The following is a 27687-nucleotide window of genomic DNA, read 5'->3' on the forward strand; positions in this document are numbered from 1 at the left end:
TCATGGCCTGCATACTCACCTGACATGTCACCCATTGATCATGTTTGGGATGCTCTGGATCGATGTGTACAACAGCATGTTTCAGTTCAAGCCAATATCCAGCAACTTCGCACAGCCATGGAAGAAGAGTGGTACAACATTCCACAGGCCACAGTCAACAGCCTGATCAACTCAATGTGAAGGAGATGAGGCAAATGGTGGTCACACCAGATACTGACTGGTTTTCTGATTCACACCCCTACCTTTTTTTGAAGGTATCTGTGACTGACAGATGCATGTATGTATTGCCAGTCATGTGAAATCCATAGATTAGGGCCTAATGAATTTATTTAAATTTACTGATTTCGTTATATGAACTATAACTCATTAAAATCTTTGAAATTGTTCCATGTTGCGTTAATATTTTTGTTCCATAAGGAGTTTCAGAGTAGGAATGCTGATCTAGGATAAGTTTAGTATTTTAGATCATAATTAATAAGATTGTATGGACAGATCCTAGATCAATACTCCTACCCTAAGTCACTTTGTAGATACTGGCCCCGAAGGTTACTCTGGTTTAAGGCCTATGTAATATGCAATCGTGTGTGAGAGAAAAATTGCAAGATTATGTTATAATACTTTATTGCATCAAATGGTTGTTTTATGCAACAGAATAGAGGGTTCTTATTACTCTATTGTGACTGTGTGAACTGAAAGTGGACCTCCGTGAGATAACACTGACAGGAGATTTGCGATGTCTTTGGGGATACCGCATTCCAGAGCATGAGTTAATGTTTCTGTTCTATACGGTACCAGGGAGAGATGACCCCTGGGCCAGACCTTGGTCTCTACACAATGAGATACTGCCTGCTGTGAATGATTAGTATCTTTCACACAAATCTTAACCCTGTGACACATTCCATACATCTGTTGTTTGTCATGAACATCCAGGAGGATGGACTTTGCTATAAAATGCTGTGGCTCAAATCCGCTCGTTGAGTTCTCAGTGATCACCTCCAGGGGTGATTACCGACCAGCTCCATTACTGCAGTAATTAAATAATAAAGTTAGATTGTTTTGGAAAAAAAATCTAAAAGTCTCTCCTTTTGATTACAATAATTCCACCACACGTGTCACTCAAATCCTAATCACACTTTAACTATGGTGAAGAAGATGGTTCCCACTAAGCGTTTACCGTCAAGTGATGTCATTTGGATGTCTTTTTTTGCTCCTATTTGGACCAGGTGGTCTTTTGTAGGTATTTTTTTGGTGCGGCCTGGACCGGCCTTGATTTAAACGTCTACTGACGTTGATTTTTGGTCCTGTCCGGACCGGATCAAATCTGAACCAATCATGAATGTCTATATTTGGTACTGATTTGGTCCAGACTGGCCTTGATTTGGCCCAAATATAGACATTTTTGATTGATCCACTAGGGTGCGTGCTCTTTACTCCATGACCAGGGTTTGTTATTCGCTACATTGGTGTCAGAAATGGGATGGCAGCCATGACCGTGAAACATCATGACTGGTAGCCTAAGCATTATAGTGGAATCTCCTTCAACTAGGCCAGAATTCCATTGATCTTGCTATTAAGTACTGTAGTGAACGAGTATAGGCCAACACTTCCCATTAAGCAATTACCAACGGCAACGTCTTTTGGACATTTTTGTTTTGGTCATGTCTGGACTGACCTTTATTTGGCACAAATATAGACGTCTAGGTTTGGTTCAGATTTGGTCCGGTCTGGACCGGCCTTGATTTCAACGTCCGCATACGTCTGGACCAGACCAAATCTGAACCAATCACAGACATCTATGTTTCACAAGTTAGGACAGCACAGTATGGTAGAGCACAGCAGAGTACATTATAGTACAGTACACAGCCCAGTAAAGAAAAGTAGAGTATAGTACAGCATAGTATAGTACAGTAGAGTACAATACAGTATAGCACAGTAAAGTATAGTGTACTGAATTGTACCCTACTTTACTCTAATGTACTCTACTGAACTAAACTCGACTGAACCCTACTGAATAAAACTTGACTGTCCTGTATCGTACCATACCCTACCGTACTGTGCTGTACTGTGCTCTACTGTACTAAACTGCCATACTGTAATGTGATGTGAAAACTTGTGAAATATTGCCAAGACGTCTATGATTAATTCAGATTCGGATCTGCTCTGCACCGACCAAATTTGTACTTGTTTGGGGGCGGAGGTCATTAGAATAATACTCAGCATGCTTTGCAAGTGTTTGTCTTTACATTTACATTTTGGTCATTCAGTATATGCTGTTATCCAGAGGGACTGACAGTCAGTGCATTCAACTAAGGTAGATAAACAACAACAACTCACAGTCATAGCAAGAAAATAAAATAATCTGTAACCATTCCTAGAATGTTACTGTTGATGAAGTGGTGTATTGGTTTATTCTGTCAATTAGACTAATTTCAACATCAACGCTGCCAATTTTAAAGCTTTTTTAAAAGCTAACATAAGTACATGTGACAGATGGGAGCAATAATAAATATTCTGTTGCGTTCTTCAGTTGGCTCCTCTTTCCTATATACAGTAATTGTGATATAATGCGTACGTCATTGAGAATGTATGTGCAGTTGAAATTTGTCCATAGAATCAATGACCGGAAATACAGAGTTTCTGTAATTTCTGTAATTTATATTTTCAACGTCTGTAATTTATATTTTCAATGTCCCCATAAAATGTCTCTTTGACGTCCGTAAAATACTAATTTTCTATTTCCTGAAAAGACGTCTAGTCAACATCCATTTGCAATTTATTTTCGACGTCCGGGGAAATACGTATTTTCGACATACATATTTCGACGTCCGGAAAAATACATGTTCTAACCTTCCTTCAACACCTGAAATGCATGTGATGTCAGCGTCATTTTGCCAGCGTCATTTAGCATGTCTCTCCTTACCGACACAGAGAGCGGGAGGGATGCCGATACAGAGCAGGTACTGCAGCACCATGAGTCCTGCAGTGAAGCAGCAGTACTTAGGCCACACCTCCCCCATGGCCTTCCTGCGTCGTCGTGACAGAACGGCCATCAGGGCACAGGCGTGCAGCAGCGAGTAGAAATCCATCCTCTGGCCAATCACATTCACCGCCACCACAAAGCACACCTGAGGGACAGGAGGACCATCTCAAAGAGCTATACAACCACCGTGACGACAATACAAAAATTAAAACATATAGATTAACAGCAAAGACGACTATAGATAACTTCAGAAGCCGCATTTCAAATTAAAACACTGCAAAGGTCATACAAATCTCAAATGGAAGTCAACCGTAAAAGAGGCTATTGCGGCCCCAAGAATCGGTTGGAGCTACTCTACCTCCAGGCCAAACTTGTAGAAGAAGTAGTTGACGAAGTACTTGATGCAGGGCAGGATGCCATGGTCCAGGTGCTGGCGTGTGATGCCCTGGAAGATAATGCTGAAGGTGGGGACCTTGAGGTTGTTGTGAAGGCGGTAGTAGAGCTGGTGTCGAGAGACCGTCACCTCAAACACCAGCAGACCCAGCACCGTCAGGTGGTTCTGACGTCAAAGAAAAACACAACCGAAGAACACTCAGACCACTGAACTATAGAAGCACAGATCAATGAAGCTACCACGCTAATAATAGAGAGGATATTGATTTACATGTGCCGTATTTACCGATATGCATTAATCTGTTATTTATATGCATATATCTCAAAATCTCTCTTTCAATTCATTTCATGGTTATACAGTGCATGGCAGGATTGACAAATGACGTCGATATTACTGAATAACCACGGACACCGAGTAAGAAGCTTGTCTTACGCTGAGACAAGGCAGGATCCTGTCTTCACACTTGCGCAGGGCTCCACACCATATGGCTGGGTCAACAGGCTTCACATACAGCACAGACCTCCTCAGCAGCTCTGCCATGTTCCCCTCCAGCCCTGTCCCGTTAGCTGACACCAGGCTCTGACACACAGAGACACATACTACTGTAAACGTAGATAGTCACACGTACGCAAGCATTGCGCACGCACACACAGTCCATTGTATCTAAATGACGACATAATCCCCTTGGGGGCCAACCATGACTGAGTATATATTGCTGTGCCTGTGGAATAATTAGTGAATATTTGGTCAGTGTTTCGCATGCTAGTGGTAAGTGACCTCACAGCGGTGCAGTTGGAGGAGTACTCCAGAGGTTTGATGACCTTGAGCTGGTACAGCATCTTACACACCACCATGACACAGGCCCAGACCGAGGACACACTGGAGGCGATGGGGCGGAGCCGGGGGAAGGGCAGGGCAAAGGTCCACAGAACCAGGAACATGAAGTTCATCAGGGACACCTTGGGCACAAAGAAAAAAGAAAGAAAACAAATGTTTTGTGCAGGCGCCCTACACTGCATAACATATTAGGTGGTGAAAATCAGGGCAGTGTAAATGCAGTAAATACAATATAGAAGGTACTATAAATGGGGTCACGGTACAATGAGAATGTGGAGTTCAAGGGTCACATAAAGTCATCTGACCTCTTGTAGGGACACCCAGATGATGCCAGTGGAAACAATCTTGAGGCTGTGAACCTCCAGCAGCCTCCAGCCCATCTCCTGAGCCCGCTGGAAGAGAGCCAGAGCCTGGAACAGCAGTAGGCTGGCCCGGTCCACAATCAACCCCCACTGGGTCAGACGCTCCTCTGGGGGAACTGACAGACACAAAAAGGACATCAGACTCAAGGTCAAATATGAGATCTGAAATGCTGTGCTAGATTTCCCAGACTTTTGTTTATGTGGTGTGTTTTGCTTGTACTGTCGTTGTGCTGTTAAAAATGTACTGTTCGTACAGTAAATTCGAATCGGAATCTCAGCGTCTCAGTGGCACACACCTGTTCCCCCCTGCTCCTCCTCGGGTTTCTCTGATGAGGCAGACAGTCCATCATTCTCCAACGTGTCCTGACTCCCCACACGTTCCGACTCCCCACTCGTCTGCTCGCTCTGCTCCTTCGCCATCCTAGCAGAAAGAGGGTAGGCAAGTCCATCGTGGATGTAATCATTTTAATACATTATACGGTATGACAACATTATATATATATATGTGATGCAATACATGGTCTGTTTTCATCCACGTGGAGGAAGAAAGTGTTTGAAGAACGTACCGTTTCTGTAACTTTTCAACGTTTTCTTTCATTCTGAGGAAAAACAAACACCAGTTAAACACTGCATTTACAGTGGTAGAAATCCATTCCATGAAATGATCTGAAAAAGACGTATTTGAAATGGCTCCGAATTCATGACGGACGGATGGAATGAAATGATATATCTGCACGCTCAACGGGTGCTGCTTTCGCCGTATAACGGCGCCGACGTGTTATCATACCACGAGAGGAACCTATTTTTTACACTCCTTGCTTTTGCCTAACTACGGTTGTTTAAGATGACTCAAACTCTGAGCAATCCACTGTGTGAAGCATGCCGTCCGCCGGAGACAAAAATACAGCTCTTACATGTCAGCTATCACATTGACGGAGTTCCTCAGCTCCTCCTCTCTGGGTGAAGAGATGGACAGAACGGATGAGACACAACAACATAGAGGAGAATGACAGACAGCTTGTTCCCCCCAAAAAAAAGGAAAGAACACCCCAGCAAGTATTACACAATTTTTTTGGGACCAATCAGATCAAAATGTTCAATATCTCTCTGCAGCACAGGAGGGTTGGTGGCGACTTAATTGGGGAGGACGGGCTCGTGCTAATGGCTGGAGCGGTTTGATACCGTTCCAGACATCACTATGAGCAGTCCTCCCCTCAGCAGCCTCCACCGCCATTGTACATATTTTTTTTTTTAATTAAGAAAATGTATGTCTCTAAAAATACCAGTTGACACGAGAGAAACACTTCAATTGACTAATATTTCCCTCCTCCCTGATATAAAGCACATTATCCCAGTGGTTGCGATCAGGTAAGCTGTCCCACCTGGTTGGTCCGTGGTGGACAGGTACGTTGTCCAGGTTGGTGAGATCCAGGAAGTCCTGGTTGAAGTAGTGTAGCTGCAGGATGCAGGCCAATAGGAAGGCTGCAGGGAGGAGGATCCGAGCAAACAGCTCCACAGTATCATATTGCTCCAACCCGAGATCACGCAGACTAGAGGACAGAGCGGGACAGGGACAGCACTGAGCGAACAGATGTAGGATCTTCATTTTGAGCCAGTTTGCTACAGCAGCAAATGTGAATTATTATGTGGATTATGTGGACACTTTTTGGTAGGGGTTGATACATTTTTCTTTAAAGTCAAGTCTGACAAACTTGAAAGAATCCTTTTTAAAACTGAAATACACCACAAGTTTGCATTTCCTGCCGTGCAGGAAAAATCGCAGCAACAAAATAGTGATAAAATTAAGATCCTACTACATCTGTATAAGAATAACTCAGTCACAGTATGCAAAGACACTGTGAATCGCAAATGTTCCTTAACCATGGACCATCAGGGAGAATTCTAGACATAGGGTACAAGATATGAGTAATTTTGCGCCAATGAATCAATCAATCAATCAATTAACAATGTAGTACATCAAAGTCTTGGGATGACTACAACAATATGGAGACATAAGCAGCGTTGTGAATGTACAGGGTTGGCCACAGTACCACTATGCCCACTCACCCTTCCTCAGACATGCCCATGATCTGTCTGAACAGGCCAGAGACAGTCTTGAACTGGTACATGTAGATGGCAATCAGGACCACCATGGAGTAGCCCACCACCACCGCCCAGAAGTACTTCAGCACTCGCCTCCACACGTCACAACGGATCTGAGGAATGGTAACATAGATCCCATGATGCTAATCAGGTCAAATCACTATGAAATTTGTCTAGTAACCGAGGGAAATCACAGGGTTAGGTTGATCTTTATAAAATAACTTATTTTACTGTTAATATGGCTCCCCAGGATGTTTGGTATACCAATAATCAAAGGTGGCCATAGCGAGCAATATTAACAGTAAAATATGTTACAAATTTCATATGACAACAGGCGACCACAAAACAAGTTGCCTTTTCACAACCATCTATTTTTATTTAACCTTTATTTAGCTAGGTAAGTCAGTTAAGAACAAATTCTGATTTACAATGACAGCCTACACCGGCCGAACCCAGACACAATTGTGCGCCGCCCAACCACAGCCGGTCGTGACCCAGCCTGGATTCGAACCAGGGTCCCTGTGGTGACGCCTCAAGCACGGAGATGCAGTGCCTTAGACCGCTGCGCCACTCGGGAGCCCATCTATCATCAGTGTCTTGAAATGTTAATTTCAAATTCAACATTTGTTTACGTAAGAACACCTACGTCTTTTACTCAATTGCTGTTTATTTCCCCCTCAGTCAGACAGTGTGTGAAACAGCGGTGCTGCTGGCACTGATAAACGTCAGGTTCATATTGGCTTTCTGACCGTGTGCGTGCTGTGAGGTCGTAGCTCGGCCATTAGGTAAGTGGTCAGCGCTGAAAGGTCAGCGGAAATACCAGACGGGGAGGGAAACCAGGAAAATGGCAGCGGAAATGTTTTGTGTCTGTGTTTACGAGGTCGGATCAATATTCATAACGGAAGCTCTATTTATAAGAGTTTAGAGCCTTTGGCTGTTGTTGAGGTCTTGGCCGTAAGGCCGGGCGGTAAATGTGTCATACCGATAGTGAGGTCAGTGATAAGATAGTTGCATAGTCAGAGTCGGATTAATCTTTCGGGTAAACCCACTAATATAGCTATTGAACGAAACTATTCCACAGCCACTATGATTGTTTGTTTGACACAATCGTATCTTTCACAGAGTACATTTGTTTCTAGCTCCCTTCCCTTCTGAAAAACATCCGACTGTATATAGCGTGTCGTATGTGTGATTTACCATGTGATTTACCGAGCACACTTTTATCCAGAGCGACGTACAGGAGCAACTGGGGTTAAGTTCCTTGCTCAAGGGCACAACGACGGATGTATCACCTGTCGGCTCGGGGATTCGACCTTTCGGTTACGGGCCCAACGCTCTTAACTGCTAGCCTACCGGCCACCCTGAGATGTGTGCAATCTGGAGGAGTTCAGTAATATCCGTTGTTCCCTGGAACATGGACAGTAAAGTTGTACTGTACATTGTATATCATGTGCAGCATACACATCACCACTGACATACACCACAACGCTCTCTAGGAGTCATATATATGAGGCCCACCTGGTAGAGGACGACACAGAAGAGGAACAGCACGATGTAGAGGATCTTGTAGACCATCACCTTCCCGGAGAAGCTGACCACAAAGAACATGGAGCAGCAGAACAGGATCCAGTACTTCACCAGGTTTCCTTTGACCGCTGAACCCAGCATCTCCATTATGGGAGAGGTTTCACCTTCATCCGCTGAGAGAGAGGAGGAGCACAATGTAGAACATGTCACCGTACCTGGGCCAAGGTTCAAACACCTAATGAGTTAGAGAGCACTGTTAAGTGAAGCTTGTTATAAACACCTAGGACTAATATCACATCCATTTCTAATGCATCGTAACTGAATTCGAGAACGTGACGTTATCAATGTAAAGCCATAAAGGGTGCATATAAAGAGAGGAGTCCATACGTGGGAGTACTTTCACTTCTTCCAGAGACTCGTCAGACTCCTTGAGATCCTGCTCTTCCTGTTTCTCCTTCTGTTGTTGCCGGAACAGCAGCCAAAAGCTGAAGGTGTACAACACCTTGCCTCCCAGGTGGATGCAGGGTGCTGGGTAGATGGCCATGTCAAAGTCCACCAGCATGGCATGTGGCAGGCCAGGGTACAGCTCATCCCGCCGCAGCCTCAGGCCGCTCAGGAAGGCGAGCAGCAACAGCAAGGTGCCGTACACCGCCAGGAAGGGAGCGCTCATCATGGCGTAACGCCGACGGTCACGCATCATCCAGATCACACACGACCACACCAGCAGGACGAACGTCAGCCAGCTGTTATAGGTGATGCTCCACACCTGAGTGGTTGAAGGAACACAGGAGGCATGCCACACATCTTATAGTCATACCCATGTTCATGTTTAAAGATTGCAAGGTAATGTGAAGGTAACGTAGCTCTATTCAGTTAGACTTTTAAAGGAATTGTTTTCAGAGAGTTAATTGTTGAATGACTAATGTCTACACCAAAACTTGAATAGCGTTGTGGAAAGGAAGTGGTTTACCATCATGATGATGAGTGCGCTGATGTAGCTGTGCTTCATGATGAACAGGCCAAACACAGCCAGTCCACTGGGGCCATTCTCTTCCTCGCTCATAGACACCTCACTCATCCCCTCCCTCATAGACACCTCACTCATCCCCTCCCTCATAGACACCTCACTCCTCCCCTCCCTCATAGACACCCCACTACCCCCCTCCCTCATAGACACCTCACTCCTCCCCTCCCTCATAGACACCCCACTACCCCCCTCCCTCATAGACACCTCACTCCTCCCCTCCCTCATAGACACCTCACTCCTCCCCTCCCTCATAGACACCTCACTCCTCCCCTCCCTCATAGACACCTCACTCCTCCCCTCCCTCATAGACACCTCACTCCTACCCTCCCTCATAGACACCTCACTCCTCTCCTCCCTCATAGACACCTCACTCCATCCCTCCCTCATAGACACCTCACTCCTCCTCTCCTTCTCTTCAACCTCCTCCGACTCTGAGAGAGGAAAACAGCAGAAGATGGAGTTTAGGAAAGTTGTTATACCATATAATTGTCATATTTTAAGGATATGTTGTATCAGTTTCTACACTAGTGATGAAAATGTATACAATATTCAATTCCTACCATATATTCATGACTGGGTAACATCAAAATATCCAGGTGGATAAAAAAAAGACTTCCCATAAGTCAAACCTTTCGTCTATAACCGAACATTGTGGTAATTCTACCAAATAATGGACCTGGAGTAGATTGGACTTGGACATTGGCAAGGCTGGCAGGTACATACCTTGTGAGGGTGACAAGTCTATTCCTTCATATTGTGGTGGAGGGTGGCAGTTTGCATACCCTGCCCCTGGCCCTACCAGCAGTAACCCCATCTCCTGACCTCTCAGATCATGCCATGAGCTGCGCACCAGTAAGACCATTGGCTGCAGAGGAAAAACAGTGTGCTTACGAATTTTGGCTTTGAAGAAAAGTGATGCGCACCGAATGTACAGTGTCTAACCAGACATGTAACGTCCCGTTAAGGTAGTTATGACAACACATTGGGAGAGCAGAATGTACCTCCTGCAACTCCTCATCTGGCATGTAAGTTTCCTCATCCGTACTGGTCAGTAGCTGCAAAATAAAAAATACAATTGTTCCAGAAATCTGTAGAAAATCATGATGGTAAAACTACAGGAGAATGTAGAAGAAAAATAGAACTGTAGTAGATTTCAAGACCTCCAATCTGTCTCCTGAGATGAATAAGATCTTGGAGAAGCTGGGGGGATCCTCAGGGATTTCTACTGGACTCTCAGACTTCACCAGAGTATCCTAGCAGAAATACACAGACAGCACCATGAAATGGCTGACACACTTAACACTTCCAACAAAGGATAAACCAGCAAAGTTTTATTTAATCCACAAGACATTGACAGCGTCTGACATGGCACCCTATTCACTATATAGAGCCCTGCCCAATTAACAGTAGTGCACTATATAGGGAATAGGGTTCAATTTCAGATGCAGCTATTCACTATGAAGGTCTTAGTTGCATTAGAGTCTCAGTCTAGGTAAAATACCTCTTCTTCAGGGATGTAGACCCACTTGTGCAGCAAAGCCACCATTGTGTAATAGAGGAGGAACAGCACCATGGGGTTGATGAAGACAGGCCAGCTGACATCTGCCTGCAGACCCAGACTGTATGGCTCAGTCTCATTGGTCCGGATGAACGCTGTCATACCAAACAGCCTGAACAAAACCAGAGGGCGATTAATCTCTTGGGACAGACCACGTAAACACGATACAACGGAATGCGTGAGATAACGAGCAGTATTAGTTCCGGTGCTTCGGACAAATCACGATTTCCCAGGCGTTAGCATCTTTCAAATTTTGGAAGGGGAGGGGACATTTGGCCCATAGACTCGTTTGCTCTTTGTTCCGGTTCCGATCTCTTCTCTTACCACATATAGACTCAGAACTTAATCGAGCATCTGACTAATTACGCAAGACTTTAGTTCTGGATAGACCGGATTGGTATACAAACAACATTCACAGTAGATAGATCAAGTATATACTGAAATTGGAAGACGGGCATGTATTAGTTTAAGACATTTAATTAACAATGATTTGTATATGCCAGTGTCCAGTGTAATAGAGTGTGTAATTATTTGGTATTTCGACAAGTGTGAATAAATACAATCTGTTTTTCAGCCAGCAAACCAATATGGTTAAAAGGACAGTGTGTATCTGCACAGTCAGCATCCAGCCAGTGTCCAGCGTTGCTACATCCTGGTCCCGTGACCCTACCTGGCGTAGATGTCCTGTGGGGGTACGATCTGTTGGGCCAGGGGAAGCTGGTACAGGTAGAGGCACAGCAGGTGACCAGCGCTGAATATAGCCATCATCACGCAGAGGGTACTGAAAAACAGCAGGCTGAGGGAGCGGAGAAACACCCACCACCACACCAGGCCCAGGAATGTCCCGAAATACACTGCCGAAGTCAGGGAGGGTAGGGCGATGCCTGGTACAGGGGGAAGAGGACCAGTCAAGGGGAGAAAAGAGAAGATTATAGTACCGTGTGGGAGCAGATAGTAAATGTGTCTTATTTTGGCTGAGTTGGACAGCAAGAGAATGCTGAGCCAATGCAAGACTTTAAGTCTGGCATGCAAGACAAATACATGAGAGTCCAAAGTGGCAGCCTTTTGAGATGTACCTGCCAGCCCCAGTAGTATGGTGACCACTACTTTCCCTGCTGTGTTCATGGTGGCGGACAGACAGAGGCGCAGTCCAAGGGCAAATGCAATGAACTTCTGGACAAACTGAGGAGGGGTTACTGGCGCCGCTGTGATTTCATCTGAGCTGTCACAGGACAAGCCATCTGTGACATCACTTTCGACTTCAGACTCTGAGTCGGACATCTCCACATCCTGCTTTGTCAAAAGAGCACAAGTTTGGTGGACAAGAAGTTGGTGTTGTTTCATAACACTATTTGACTTTCTAACAGATTCAAGCTGATGGAGGACCATGCTCAAACCACTCGAGTAGAGGTGCTGACATACTGCGTGAGAAGGTGAGGCACCCTACCTTCACATTCTTGAAATCCTTTACAACATATCACCATGTATGATGTACTTTTCTAAAGCTCTCAGGTAAAACAATAATGGTAAAACTATGTTGTGAATTGAACAAAAGTGGCAGATGAAATTGGCCATGTGGATACCTCAGGGTCAGAAGGTTTGATGCAGTTCTCGTGGACATTAAGTTGTGGCGCGGGGCACAGCAGCTTCCTGACCAGGCAGAGTATGAAGAGCCCAGACAGGAAGAGCCCCAGATCAGGGGCTAAGAGACGCAAAGTGTTCCCTGCATCCACCAAACTGAACCTGGGGACAGAACACAAGACAATCTGATGAACAACACCTGCATTAGAAACACCACCAAAGTCTGCTTTAAAAAAGTCAACAAAATGTGGCCCTACCGTACAATGCCCAAATGGTAGAGAACATTTTCCCAATATTCGTTCTCTGTTGAACAACACAAATATTTCAGACAGAAGATCAAGTTTAGTCGTATCAGAAAAAAGCAAAGCAACATCCACCCTCATCAAATGTTCATTGAATGAGTAAGTAATACATTCATCATACTCTCTGTGTATTGAAATGCTTAAACAAACTTCTTCGGCCTCTATTTTGGGCGGTGTTCCGCAGCATCTCTGAGTAGTCTGTTGTTAGTGGCTTCGTGAGCTGATAGAGGCTGGTGTTATCTTACCATTCTGAGGTACGTAGGCAAAAGTGATCTGCATGAAACACTGGAGAGCCAGAAACGTCACGCTGGTAGAACAGATGAGCAGCAGGAACTTCCCTGTTTTTCCTTTAGAAATACAAGACCAGAGACACAGATTAACAGAGGTAGAAAATAATACATTTTCCATTTTTGGGGGGGAAACAAAACAAAACATATTTCTTCCTTTCAACACGTCAAAGACACATACAAAGCATTCATATCAGACAGTCTGTATTCTGTTATCATCCATATGGGGACCACTACATGTAATTAGGCTGTTACTTTTTATGGCCTTTTTCTACTCCATTTCCCCCCTATCTTAATGGCTGAGGATAGTGGTGGAGTCTACTGCTGCAATGCAGATCCCATTTGTCTCTATACTTACAGAGAGTGAGCTGTGCATGGCTTCAATATGGAAATATATATTATATTTAGGTTTTTAATCGAATTAAATGGGAAACAAGCTAATGTTGCAGGAAAATAACATACATGTTTCTAAATATGACTCTGGCTCGCACAAGCCAAGGCTCGTGCAAGGCTCCTTACTTTTGTTTCTAAATATGAGGGTCACCGGCAACATTTCATCCCTCATCCAATCATTTCATGATGGGCATATGGATAAATGGAGGGGGTTTTACGCACGTCCAAAAAAAAAATTATTAAAAAGGGGGAAGTCCACTCACTGTTTCTCTGCTCCCAAACTTGATATTTTAATAAAGCTTTGGTGATTAATATTTATTTCAAAGCAGTCTCATGAGACAAACAATTTATTGATAGGCTGCTATTTGGCGAATGCGTTGGGCAGGTAAAAAAACGCCTTAATTGAGGGGAGAGGCTATGCTTGGTTTTTAATCAAATGAAACGAAAAACAAGCTATCTTTTTTTAGAACAACAGAAATATTATTATATAGAATGCGGCCAGAAGCGTGATATCATTAATTGCATCTATTGTTCCATGGCAGTGTGTGCACACGCATGTCTATACAAAATACTAGGCTCCTGTCAATTGTATCATTCACTGCCTATGTGCGAGGCACATTCAAAAAAAATCCCCTGTTGATATGGCATTATACTGAGTAGTTTGCAGGAGCGTGTCTTTGATAATCGGACGAGTGGTGCTTTTTGAAAATGGGGATGGATTGTCTAATTGAACCAGCGAAATTAACTATGCAGTTATGTGAATTGTGAAGCATAAAAAGCATGAGGACAAGGCACCCTCAGTAGACCATTTAAAACCCCTTTATTTATAGGCTACTTGACTGATGCATGGCCAGGATTTTTTTTAAAGACGCCACTATGCCAAGTTGTTAACCAGCTTTGATTAATGCTTGGTTTTTATATCTAATTAAATTAAATGGGAGAATGCAAATGTTTTTTTTATGTTGCTTATTAATACCAGATTCACGGTGCAAAAGGTACACCTCTCATTCCAAGCGCACTGTGCATCACGGCAGGATAGGCTGCGCTTCTACACTCAAAAACTATGCCATTAGCAACTGCGTTACTGTTAAGACCTGCTTCCGTTGGTTTTAAAACGTCCATTTGGCGCTGCAGGAAAATGCCACGTTTGCGGTTGTTTTTAAGGACACACATCAAATATTGCCACCCCAGCGCAAGTGGCTAATGTTAGACAGGTAAATTGCCGAGCCTGGCATAAGGAGTGGAAAATGCCAGTGCGCCAGTTTTTACACGACGAAACTGAAAACTAACCGGCGTTTGACACTTGCGCCTCCTTATCGCCAGCTGAAAATAGAGCCCTTTGTGCCTTACAAGCAGTTTCTGTGATCAAGAGTCTACTAAAGTAGCCAACGTGGAACTGGATTCGCCTGAACATCAGAACAAACTTAATCAAAAAGAAAACACTTGTATTTAAAGGAAAATCCCACTCAAAACTATATTTTGGTATTCCATTAGTTCACTGTTGATATAATCTCAAAAAAGGTTTGCCTGTCAGCAATCAAGTTTTCAAGATAGCCAATGGAACTTTAACAAAAATACAGAAAGTGACACAGTATGATGCATTTGATGTGGTGTAAAGTAACTATATCGTTTTTTTGTGGTACTTTACTTTACTATTTATATTTGCAACGTTTACTTTTACTGCACTACATTCCTAAAGAAAATATGTACAAAATAATAGTTGGGTTTCGCATGCTCAGACAGGACAGCAAAATGGCCTAACACCTATCCATATAACCTGCTGTCATCCCAACTGCCTCCGGTCTGTCAGACTCACTAAACACAACTACTGCTTTGGTAAATGACGTCTGAGTGTTGAAGTGGGCCTCTGTCTGTCCGTACATCTTAAAAACAAGAAAATCATGCCCTCTGGTTTGCATAATGTAAGGAATTTGATATAGCATTTAATTTAACTTTTTAACTTACTCAAGTATGACAATGAGTACTATTTCCATCACAGGCGTTTTGCATCATATCATACAAAACACATCATGTGACACTTTCTGTATTTTGAAACGTTCTACAGTGCATTCAGAAAAGATTCAGACCCTTTGACTTTTTTCACATTTTGTTACATTACAGCCTTATTCTAAAATGAAATAGTTTTTTCCTCATCAATCTACACACAATACCCCATAATGACAAAACAAAAACAGGTTTGTAGAAATGATTGCAGTTTTTAAAAACTAAAAAAACTCAAATGCATTTATGTAAGTATTGAGTATTTGGGGAGTTTCTCCCAGTCTTTTCTGCAGATCCTCTCAAGCTCTGTCAGGTTGGATGGGGAGCGCTGCTGCACAGTTAATTTCAGGTCTATCCAGAGATGTTTGCTCGGGTGCAAGTCCGGGCTCCGGCTGTGCCACTCATGGACATTCAGAGACTTGTTCCAAAGCCACTCCTGCGTTTTCTTGGTTGTGTGCTTAGGGTCGTTGTCCTGTTGGAAGGTGAACCTTCGCCCCAGTCTGAGTTCCTGAGCGCTCTGAAGCATGTTTTCATCAAGGATCTCTCTGTACTTTGCGCCGTTCATCTTTCCCTTGATCTTGACTAGTCTCCCAGTCCCTGCCGCTGAAAAACATCTCCACAGCATGATGCTGCCACCACCATGGATGGTAGGGATGGATACAGGTTTCCTACAAATGTGACGCTTGGCATTCAGGCCAAAGAGTTCAATCTTGGTCTCATCAGACCAGATGATCTTTTTCTCATGGTCTGACAGTCCTTTATGTTCCTTTTACTGAGGAGTAGCTTCCGTCTGGCCACTCTACCATAAAGGCCTGATTGGTGGAGTGCTGCAGAGATGTTTGTCCTTCTGGAAGGTTCTCTCATCTCCAGAGAGGAACTCTTGAGCTCTGTCAGAGTGACCATCGGGTTCTTGGTCACCTCCCTGACGAAGGCCCTTCTCCGAATGGTCAGTTTTCCTGATAAGACTCAGCCAGCTCTAGGAAGAGTCTTGGTGGTTCCAACTTATTCCATTTAAGAATGATGGATGCCACTGTGTTCTTGGGGACCTTCAATGTTGCAGACATTTTTTGGTACCCTTACCAAGATCTGTGCCTCGACACAATCCTGTCTCGGAGCTCTACAGACAATTCCTTCAGTCCTCATGGCTTGATGTTTGCTCTGACATGCACTGTCAACTATGTGACCATATATAGGCAGGTGTGTGCCTTTCCAAATATATGTCCAATCAATTGAATTTACCACAGGTGGATTCCAATCAAGTTGTAGAAACATCTCAAGGATGATCAATGGAAACAGGGTGCACCTGAGCTCAATTTCGAGTCTCATAGCAAAGGGTCTGAATACTTCTGTAAATAAGGTATTTCTGTTTTTTACTTATAATACATTTGCAAAAATGTCTTAAACCCTGTTAATGCTTTATAATTATGGGGTATTGTGTGTAGATTGATGAGTGCATTTTTTTATTTAATCAATTTTAAAACAAGGCTGTAACGTAACAAAATGTGGAAAAAGGGAAGGGGTCTGAATTCTTTCTGATGCCATGTATTTCCTAAAAAGCTTTTCTTCATTTCTGCCCTCCCAAGTAAAGGCCGGTCAATTCTGCTTCAGCATGATGTGTTTAATCTCTGCACCATCCTCCGGCCACTCAAGCCAGGGGTGATATCATATTAGCGAGACGAAGAGATGGATAAGGTTCTACGAGGAATTGAAGAGAAAAGTCCAGCATGCAAGAAAACCATTTTACAAGAGCTGACACCACAACTTTTAATTCGACTATATAATTACTAGGTTATACATAATAGATAAGACCATACAGGCCACATCCCTTTACAAAGTACATGACCAATCCTTTAATTCAGCAACCTTATTGATCAATCTAAAATAGAATGGACATGTTGTATGTTGATCAAAATGAGTTGATGAATCACACGCGCGCGCGCACACACACACACACACACACACACACACACACACACACACACACACACACACACACACACACACACACACACACACACACACACACACACACACACACACACCATCAGTGGTCGTCAGTTCCCACATTCCATGGCTGAAATCAAACATCATCAGCATTAAATGTCATGGCCTTGATTAACACTATTTTGAAAAAAAACACAGGGTCCGTGTTTATTAGCAAACATTCAAACAGAGAGGGCCTTGTAGCTTAGAATAAAACCCACCCTATTCTTTATTGTCTACTACTGTAGGGGTGCCATTTCCAAGCCAGTGGTGTTCCTCTGAAGTCTTACCTTGCATGGTGGTGAGAGAGGGGTTTGGCAGCAGGGGAAGGGTGAGAATGAAAAGGAAATACACCACAGACAGACCATTGTACCGGAATGATGACGCTACGGAGAGAAAACAATGATTTTACATTGATGTTAATCTGAATATAATATCGAGGTATGATTTTCATTTCTTGTCCTTGATGCTGTATTCTATGAGATTTTACATTATGTTGAGTCTGTCCTACTGAAAATCCAAATAAATACAGATGAAGAAGACCTGCTAGAAACAAATAGCCTACAGTATTATCCATCAAAGAGACAAGGCATTGGTAATAAAATACTATGATCCATTGCACCTGCTAATTCAAAATGCATTAGTGTTGGACTGAACAAAACTCCATCACACAGTAAACAAGTTAGCAGCTAAAACAAAAAAAAACAGTGTGGCTTCTTGGACCAACAATGGCAATGGAACTGACAACAAAATCACGGGTCATGGTTTTAACTTTCTCAATCTTTTACCATCACAAAACACTCAAAAAAAAAAAAAAAAAGCATAATTGAACGATGATTGTATTTTTATCTTATCGAATTTACTTGAAATCTTGATTTTCCTTACTTAATTCTGAACTAGAAAATTGGAATACTTACTTGAATGTAATGACACCTTCACATGTCAAATATGTCTTCCATTTTACAATACAATAAACATACTATTCAACAACTTAAACATTGTATTCCCCATTACAGTTTTACAGCACAAGTTACTCAATTGCTGCATGATCACAATATACAATGTTTCGGTGTCCAGTCAAAGAATTACCATCAGGGGAAACAAGACATAATTGATCAATCTGCATATTTCCCCCAAACAACATGTCTCCAAAAAAAATAAAAAGTGTTTTCCAGAAAGCATCCAAAATGGTGCTTGTAGCAATATTATTAGATCACTTTTAAAAAGGCAGAATCTCTCAATGTAACTGTAAAAGTCACTACTATTACCTCAATAACTAACACATCCACAGTCCTTCTGCATTGGGGACTGACACTTGAATTGTTACTGTACATTTTTCCAGCCCCATAAGAATAAAAAGTAAAATAAAGGTCAACTTACCTGCAAGCAGAAGAAGAGGTAATACTAAGTTATAGAGAATCCCCACCACAATATCCCCCGCCATGTCTCCTCAGCGTGTGAGAGACACCCAGCACTCTGAAGACAGTCTACTCTCTGGGCTGCTTGTGGTTGCAGGTAACTTCCATCCGCTCATACATCCATTTCTCTAGACCAGGCACAGTGATACACCAAAATAATGACCCTGAATGGTCCTGAATTAGAGGTTAAGTCAAAAGGAAAGAGTTCCAAGACAAGAGGAGCGAAAACCAAATGGTGTTCCTTGGTTTAGGATGCAGATGTGTGTGACTCCCTCTCTATCTAATTTATCTTTGGCTCTCTTATCCCCCCCCCCCCTACTCCCCCCTTCTCCCCACCCCGCTTTAGTAATGGCCTGTGTCCCAGCTGCAGAATTATTACCTCGATAAGGAGGGAGGCTCCCATAGGAATCTCAATAGATGACTTACGATGAAGTTGTCCAAGAGCCTTGGAGTCCGCAGTGTCATTAGGCAGAGCAAAAACACACTTAGTCACGCCGGTGGCTAGACAATTTTTTCACTTTGTGGCCATTTGTTTGTATTGTCAGTTACTAATACAGAGACCAAGCTCAACAACATGGACCCTCAAAATATAGGACATTGATGTGTTTTTTTATAGGTTGTTTTTTTCAGCACTTGGCCGGCCTGTGTATTTTATCACAGCTCATCATCATTTTCTGCTGGCGAGGGAAAGTTTATCTAATATTCATGGCTGTGAGGCCATTAAGAGCCAGTGACTGCAGCAGAGGAGTATGGTGAACACAGCACATTGTCTGTCGGGCAGGAGTGGGAGGGAACACAGGGAACTAGGCTACACATCAAGTAAAACCTTGTTTTTTTTTAAGGGAGACGTTTAATCAAGTCATTCAATTCAATTAACTTGCACCTTGCACCTTCAAATAATCAGATACATTTGGTGCCATTGTCTGGAGTTCAGGGATAAGGAAAATCACATGGAACAGTACCATCTAGTGGTCAGAACCTGTTAATATCAGGATCGAGGATGGGACGTAAACCTAACAACTTCAATGAATAACTTCTCTAAACTTTGTGGAAAAAACATCACCAAATTCATTTTTACAGAATACATTACATATGATGACGAAACAATTCTCCGAGCCTCTTCGTAATACTTGTCATACATAGAGAACTTATACGTAAAAAATATATATATTTAACTAGGCAAGTCAGATAAGAACAAATTGTTATTTAAAATGACAGCCTGGAAACAGTGGATTTAACCGCCTTGTTCAGGAGCAGAACGACAGATTGTTTACCTTGTCAGCTCGGGGATTTGACCTAGCAACCTTTCGGTTGCTGACCTAACATTCTACCCACTAGGCTACCTGCCGCCCTCTTCATACTATATACTCATTGTTGGCGTGGGACTGGCGTGGTGTGTGGGTGTGGTTTTTGACAATGTTTTTCGATTCCTCATGTCTAACTCATTGTTAGAAAAAAGTTTGGTCCAAATCGGATGTTAGGTACTATATTTATTGAATATTACAGTGGCAAGAAAAAGTATGTGAACCCTTTGGAATTACCTGGATTTCTGTATAAATGGGTCATCAAATTTGATCTGTTCTTCATCTAAGTCACAACAATAGACAAACATAGTGTGCTTAAACTAATAACACACAAATTATTGTATTTTTCTTGTCTATATTGAATAGATAATTTAAACATTTACAGTGAAGGTAGGGAAAGAATGTGAATCCCTAGGCTAATGACTTCTCTAAAAGCTAATTGGAGTCAGGAGTCCGCTAACCTGGAGTTCAATCAATGAGACGAGTTTGGAGATGTTGGTTAGAGCTGCCCTGCCCTATAAAAAACACTCACAAAATTTGAGTTTGCTATTCACAAGAAGCATTGCCTGATGTGAACCATGCCTCGAACAAAAGAGATCTCAGAAGACCTAAGATTAAGAATTGTAGACTTGCATAAAGCTGGAAAGGGTTACACAAGTATTTCTAAAAGCCTTGATGTTCATCAGTCCATGTTAAGACAAATTGTCTATAAATGGAGAAAGTGGCCGTCCTGCAAAGATGACTGCAAGAGCACAGCGCAGAATGCTCAATGAGGTTAAGAAGAATCCTAGAGTGTCAGCTAAAGGCTTACAGAAATCTCTGGAACATATCTGTTGACAAGTCTACGATACATAAAACACTAAACAAGAATGGTGTTCATGGGAGGACAACCCGGAAGAAGAAGCCACTGCTGTCCAAAAAAAACATTGCTGCACATCTGAAGTTTGCAAAAGTGCACCCGGATGTTCCACAGCGCTACTGGCAAAATATTCTGTGGACAGATGAAACTACAGTTGAGTTGTTTGGAGGGAACACACAACACTGTGTGGATAAAAAAAAAGCCACAGCACACCAACACCAAAACCTCATCCCCACTGTAAAGTATGGTGGAGGGAGCGTCATGGTTTGAGGCTGTTTTGCTGCCTCAGGGCCCGGACAGCTTGCTATCATCGACGGAAAAATGAATTCCCAAGTTTATCAAGACATTTTGCAGGAGAATGTTAGGCTATCTGTCTGCCAATTGAAGCTCAACAGAAGTTAGGTGATGCAACTGGACAACGACTCAAAACACAGAAGCAAAATCAACAACGGAATGGCTTCAACAGACGAAAATACGCCTTCTGGAGTGGCCCAGTCAGAGTCCTGACCTCAACTCGATTGAGATGCTATGGCATGACCTCAAGAGAGCAGTTCACACCAGACATCCCAAGAATATTGCTGAACTGAAACAGTTTTGTAAAGAGGAATGGTCCAAAATTCCTCCTGACTGTTGTGCAGGTCTGATCCGCAACTATAGAAAACGTTTGGTTGAGGTTATTGCTGCCAAAGGAGGATCAACCAGTTATTAAATCCAAGGGTTCACATCCTTTTCCCACCCTGCACTGTGAATGTTTACACGGTGTGTTCAATAAAGACATGAAAACCTATAATTGTCTGTGTGTTATTAGTTTAAGCAGACTGTGTTTGTCTATTGTTGTGACCTAGATGAAGATCAGATCAAATGGTATAACCAATTTATGACCAATTTATGCAGGAATCCAGGTATTTCCAAAGGGTTCACATACTTTTTCTTGCCACTGTATATGAATCCTATGAATAAAATGTGGGTGCAATCAATTGGCTTAATTTCTCAAGAGATTCAATTATATTTCAACACAGTGATGTTGCAGGAATGCTAATCCCATCTTTTTTCTAACAACAGAAACAATTCTAGAACAATTTGAGATGGTGGGTGTCATACCTCTTTCTTGTGTTTTTCCGGATGGAACGACCCTGGTCCATCTTCAGCTCAGTGGGCTTTTCTACATTTTTATTTGTTTTAAATGATCATTATTTTTTAGCTAATAATCGGGGGACTTAAAAGAAAAATGGGCGAGTGGTGTTAGAAACACCAGGGCCAATTTCTGGTCCAAGTCTGACCCCGACTCTCTAGTAGAGGAGGTCTAGAGGCCCTTCAGAGTAAACCCATCATGGTGTTCATACTGTAAGCACTTGTGAAGCTCTACGGGGAAACTAATTGAACTGTATATCCTTCAGAAGGAGATTCATTTCACTGTTAGTCAATGATCGATAATTGCTGTTATTGCAGGGACCGGGCATAGGAACAAGACCCAAAGCTTACTGTAAAGCTGCATGCAAGAGTGGGTCTGCCATTAACATGTCTGCAGCAGCATGTACTCCATGTATCAGCACCAGTGTTACCATACCACATAGACACTTCATAGACAGTGCTCATCTCCCATAGAATCCTACTATTAAACATAGTATCTCCCATGTAAAGTAAGCTTTTCATTTATCACTTACCCGCATTGTGCTATAGAGTAAGCAAACTGTAGCATGTTTCAGTCAAGAGATAGCTTATCAAGAGCCGTTAACTGAGATACCTTGTCAAGTGATGCCTTATCAAGAGTTAGTTATTCACTTACCGTGAACTTAACTACCTTGCTGAAACCAAAATCGTGTAGTAAACCAAACTACAGAGTAACATAATCAACTGTATTTGAGTGGCCGCTCCGGATCACAATAACGCATGGAGGTAAAGTCTTCAACCCAGGAGAATCCCACTAAATTACTTTCAGAAGAAGATTTAAATTGATTTTGTCAGTACATGCTGAGCACGCAGCTAATATTTCATTGACAGTGCAGTTAAATGTGCAGTGAGTAGACTGAGAGAGACATTAGTGCATGTGGAAGGAAGCAGGAGGCCAAAGGGCCATACAGATGCCTTGGTTGCTATAGTACTGCTGGGAACTGTCCCCGGGACATAGGAGTCATTCTTAGACAAAGTTAAAAAAAAAAAAAATAAGAGTAAGTAGCATTGACTATTAGACATAATGGCACCATTAAACAATTATTTTAAGGGAAAGGGAAATGAACAAAACATTATTTAAACATTACTTACAACAAGGTTCTAATGCATTAAATACAGTTGAAGTCGGATGTTTACATACACTTAGGTTGGAGTCATTAAAATCCATTTTTCAACCACTCCACAAATTTCTTGTTAACAAACTATAGTTTTGGCAAGTCGCTTAAGACATCTACTTTGTGCATGACAGAAGTAATTTTTCCAACAATTGTTTACAGACAGATTATTTCACTTATAATTCACTGTATCACAATTCCAGTAGGTCAGAAGTTTACATACACTAAAGTTGACTGCACCTTTAAACAGTGTGGAAAATTCCAGAAAATGATGTCATGGTTTTAGAAGCTTCTGATAGGCTAATTGACATTATTTTAGTCAATTGGAGGTGTACCTGTGGACGTATTTCAAGGCCTACCTTCAAACTCAGTGCCCCTTTGCTTGAAATCATGTGAAAATCAAAATAAATCAGCCAAGACCTCAGAAAAAAATTGTAGACCTCCATAAGTTTGGTTCATTCTTGGGAGCAATTTCCAAATGCCTGAAGGTACCACGTTCATCTGTACAAACAATAGTATGCAAGTATAAACACCATGAGACCACACAGCCATCATACCGCTCAGGAAGGAGACGCATTCTGTCTCTTAGAGATGAACGTACTTTGGTGCGAAAAGTGCAAATCAATCCCAGAACAACAGCAAAGGGCCTTGTGAAGATGCTGGAGGAAACAGGTACAAAATAATCTATATCCACAGTAAAACGAGTCCTATATCGACATAATCTGAAAGGCCGCTCAGCAAGGAAGAAGCCAGTGCCATAAAAAAGCCAGACTACGGTTTGCAACTGCACATGGAGACAAAGATCGTACTTTCTGGAGAAATGTCCTCTGGTCTGATTAAATAAAAATAGAACTGTTTGGCCATAATGACCATCATTATGTTTGGAGGAAAAAGGGAGGCTTGCAAGCCGAAGAACACCATCCCAACCGTAAAGCATGGGGGTGGCAGCATCATGTTGTGGGGGTGCTTTACTGCAGGAGGGACTGATGCACTTCACAAAATAGATGGCATCATGAGGAGGGAAAATTTTGTGGATATATTGAAGCAACATCTCAACACATCAGTCAGGAAGTTAAAGCTTGATCGCAAATGAGACTTCCAAATGGACAATGACCCCAAGCACACTTCCAAAGTTGTGGCAAAATGGCTTAAGGACAACAAAGTCAAGATATTGGAGTGGCCATCACAAAGCCCTGACCTCATCCTATAGAAAATCAGAACTGAAAAGGCGTGGGCGAGCAAGGAGGCCTACAAAATTCACCAACTTATTGTGGGAAGCTTGTGGGAGGCTACCCGAAACGTTTGACCAAAGTTAAACAATTTAAAGGCATTAAAGGCAATGCTACCAAATACTAATTGAGTGTATGTAAATTTCTGACCCACTGGGAATGTGATGAAAGAAATAAAACCTGAAATAAATCATTCTCTACTATTATTCTGACATTTCACATTTTTAAAATGAAGTGGTGATCCTAACTGACTTAAGACAGGGAATTTTTACTCTGATTAAATGTCAAGAATGATGAAAAACGGAGTTTAAATGTATTTGGCTAAGGTGTATGTAAACTTCCAACTTCACTGTATATACACCTGTTCTGAAAGGCCCCAGAATCTACAACACCACTAAGCAAGGGGCACCACCAAGCAAGCGGCACCACGAAGACCAAGGAACTCTCCAAACAGGTCAGGGGACAAAGTTGTGGAGAAGTACAGATCAGGGTTGGGTTATAAAAAAAAAATCTGAAACTTTGAACATCCCACGGAGCACCATTAAATCCATTATCAAAAAACGGAATGAATATGGCACCACAACAAACCTGCCAAGAAAGGGCCGCCCACCAAAACTCATGGACCAGGCAAGGAGCGCATTAATCAGAGAGGCAACAAAGAGATCAAAGATAACACTGAAAGAGCTGCAAAGCTCCACAGCGGAGATTGGAGTATCTGTCCATAGGACCACTTTAAGCTGCACACTCCACAGAGCTGGGCTTTACAGAAGAGTGGGCAGAAAAAAAGCCATTGCTTAAAGAAAGAAATAAGAAAACACGTTTGGTGTTCGCCAAAGGGCATGTGGGAGACTCCCCAAACATATGGAAGAAGGTACTCTGGTCAGATGAGACTAAAAATTGAGCTTTTTGGCCATCAAGGAAAACGCTATGTCTAACCCCTTTCATCACCACCAAGAACACCAATGTTTTCATTGGCATTGGAAACTGGTCAGAATTGAAGGAATGATTGATGGCGCTAAATACAGGGAAAATCTTGAGGGAAACCTGTTTCAGTCTTCCAGAGATTTGAGACTGGGATGGAGGTTCAAAGCCCAGATCTGAATTCAATTGAGAATCTGTGGTATGACTTAAAGTTTGCTGTACACCAGCGGTACCCATCCACCTTGAAGGAGATGGAAAAGTTTTGCCTTGGAAAATGGGCAAAAATCCCAGTGGCTAGATGTGCCAAGCTTATAGAGACATATATAGAGACTTGCAGCTGTAATTGCTGCAAAAGGTGGCTCTACAAAGTATTGACTTTTGGGGGGTGAATAGTTACGCATATAATGTGGTGCGTGCTGGTGGCAGGGAAGTCAGGCGCAGGAGAATGAACTTGGTAAAAACAGAGGTGTTTAATAAACATCAAAACCTCCGAAAACCAAAGTATACAAAATAGCAAATAGAGTGTTCAAAGCCCGTCACCCACCAGAAATCACAATAAACACCTACATACAACAAACAATCACCGACAAGGACATGAGGGGAAACAGAGGGTTAAATACACAACATGCAATTGATGGGATTGGAACCAGGTGTGTAGGAAGACAAGACAAAACCAATGGAAAATGAAAAATGGATCAATGATGGCTAGAAGGTTGCTGATGTCGACCGCCAAAGTGGTAGGCATGTTGTGTAAATCAAATGATACAACCCCCGCAAAAATCTATTTTAATTCCAGGTTGTAAGGCAATAAAATGTGAAAAATGCCAAGAGGGGTGAATACTTTCGCAAGCCACTGTACATCAATGCTTTTGTCTGAGACTATCCGGAACATATCCCAGTCCATGTGATCAAAGTTGGGTCATGGTCAGATTTGCCGAATGCAGGGCGGGGGAGGGCTTTGTATGCACTGCGGAAGTTAGAGTAGCAATGATCCAGAATGCAACCAGCTTGTGTCGCGCATTTGATATTCTGATAGAATTTAGGAAGTGTTGTTCTCAGGTTAGCTTTGTTAAAATCCCCAGCTACAATAAATGCAGCCTCATGATGTATGGTTTCCAGTTTACAAAGAGTCCAGTGAAGTTCTGCTTGGGGGGGGGGGATATACACGGCTGTGACTATAATCGAAGAGAATTCTCTTGGAAGAAAATGTTGTCGGCGTTTGATAGTAAGGAATTCTAGGTCAGGGGAACAAAAGGATTTGAGTTCCTGTAGGTTGTTGTGATTACACCATGAGTTGTTAATCATAAGGCATACACCCCCACCCTTCTTCTTACCAGAGAGATGTTTGTTTCTGTCGGCGCGACACATGAAGAAACTGGGTGGCTGTACTGACTCTGACAACATATCCAGAGTGAGCCATGTTTCCGTGAAACAGGGAATGTTACAATATCTGATGTCTCTCTGGAAGGCAACTCGTGCCCTAATTTCGTCCACCTTGTTATCTAGAGATTGGACATTGGCGAGTAATATGCTCGGAAGCGGTGGATGGTGTGCTCACCTTCTGAGTCTTACCAGTAGGCCGCTCCGTCTGCCTCTCCTGTGGCGACCGCGTTGTTTTGGGTCGCCCTCTGGGATAAGATCCCATGTCCAGGGGGGAGGTTCGAACGAAGGATCCGCTTCGGGAAAGATATATTCCTGGTCGTAATGTTGGTAAGTTGACATCGCTTTTATATCCAATAGTTTTTCCCAGCTGTATATAATAACACTTGAGATTTTCTGGGCTAACAATGTAAGACATAATGCATTAAAAAAACAAATAACTGCATAGTTTCCTAAGTACCTGAAGTGAGGCGACCAGCTCTGTCGGCGTCAATTGAGATGGTTTGGGATGAGTTGGACCGCAGAGCGAAGGAAAAGCAGCCAACAAGTGCTCAGCATATGTGGGAACTCCTTCAAGATGTTGGAAAAGCATTCAAGATGAAGCTGGTTGAGAGAATGCCAAGAGTGTGCAAAGCTGTCATCAAGGCAAAGGGTGGCTATTTGAAGAATTTAACACTTATATATAACACATATATTTTATTAACACTTTTTTGGTTACTACATGATTCCATGTGTTATTTCATAGTTGTGATGTCTTCACTATTATTCTACAATGTAGAAAATAGTAAAAATTAAGAAAAACCCTTGAATGAGTAGGTGTTCTAAAACTTTTGACCAGTAGTGTATATTTTTACAAAAGTGGTGCACTGGGCCTTTAATAGTTTAATAGTCCTGTATTACTGGACCGATAAAGCCGTCTACAGAGCCAGGATGGGCAAAACTATTTGTCCAGCCCC

At 42.5% G+C, this 27687-nt stretch overlaps 1 protein-coding gene across 1 annotated transcript in view; it reads right to left on the reverse strand.

Annotated features, from left to right (window-relative positions):
* Positions 1 to 18779, reverse strand: part of LOC115132604 (piezo-type mechanosensitive ion channel component 2-like) — a 34822-nt gene extending 16043 nt beyond the window's left edge. The window contains exons 1-24 of the mRNA XM_065021076.1: positions 18716 to 18779; positions 17626 to 17721; positions 12917 to 13018; positions 12627 to 12672; positions 12372 to 12531; positions 11865 to 12081; positions 11459 to 11672; positions 10732 to 10900; positions 10391 to 10483; positions 10232 to 10285; positions 9954 to 10095; positions 9174 to 9661; positions 8591 to 8969; positions 8195 to 8376; positions 6641 to 6789; positions 5956 to 6123; positions 5488 to 5529; positions 5140 to 5172; positions 4870 to 4994; positions 4517 to 4689; positions 4157 to 4333; positions 3807 to 3953; positions 3339 to 3539; positions 2921 to 3125 (exon numbers count right to left, since the gene is read on the reverse strand). Of these exons, the coding sequence (XP_064877148.1) occupies positions 2921 to 3125; positions 3339 to 3539; positions 3807 to 3953; positions 4157 to 4333; positions 4517 to 4689; positions 4870 to 4994; positions 5140 to 5172; positions 5488 to 5529; positions 5956 to 6123; positions 6641 to 6789; positions 8195 to 8376; positions 8591 to 8969; positions 9174 to 9661; positions 9954 to 10095; positions 10232 to 10285; positions 10391 to 10483; positions 10732 to 10900; positions 11459 to 11672; positions 11865 to 12081; positions 12372 to 12531; positions 12627 to 12672; positions 12917 to 13018; positions 17626 to 17721; positions 18716 to 18779 (3826 nt within the window). The remainder of the gene's footprint in view (positions 1 to 2920; positions 3126 to 3338; positions 3540 to 3806; positions 3954 to 4156; positions 4334 to 4516; positions 4690 to 4869; positions 4995 to 5139; positions 5173 to 5487; positions 5530 to 5955; positions 6124 to 6640; positions 6790 to 8194; positions 8377 to 8590; positions 8970 to 9173; positions 9662 to 9953; positions 10096 to 10231; positions 10286 to 10390; positions 10484 to 10731; positions 10901 to 11458; positions 11673 to 11864; positions 12082 to 12371; positions 12532 to 12626; positions 12673 to 12916; positions 13019 to 17625; positions 17722 to 18715) is intronic.
* Between the last annotated feature and the right edge of the window lie 8908 nt (positions 18780 to 27687).

Source organism: Oncorhynchus nerka, linkage group LG7 (assembly GCF_034236695.1).
Source record: "Oncorhynchus nerka isolate Pitt River linkage group LG7, Oner_Uvic_2.0, whole genome shotgun sequence".
Taxonomy (NCBI): Eukaryota; Metazoa; Chordata; class Actinopteri; order Salmoniformes; family Salmonidae; genus Oncorhynchus; species Oncorhynchus nerka.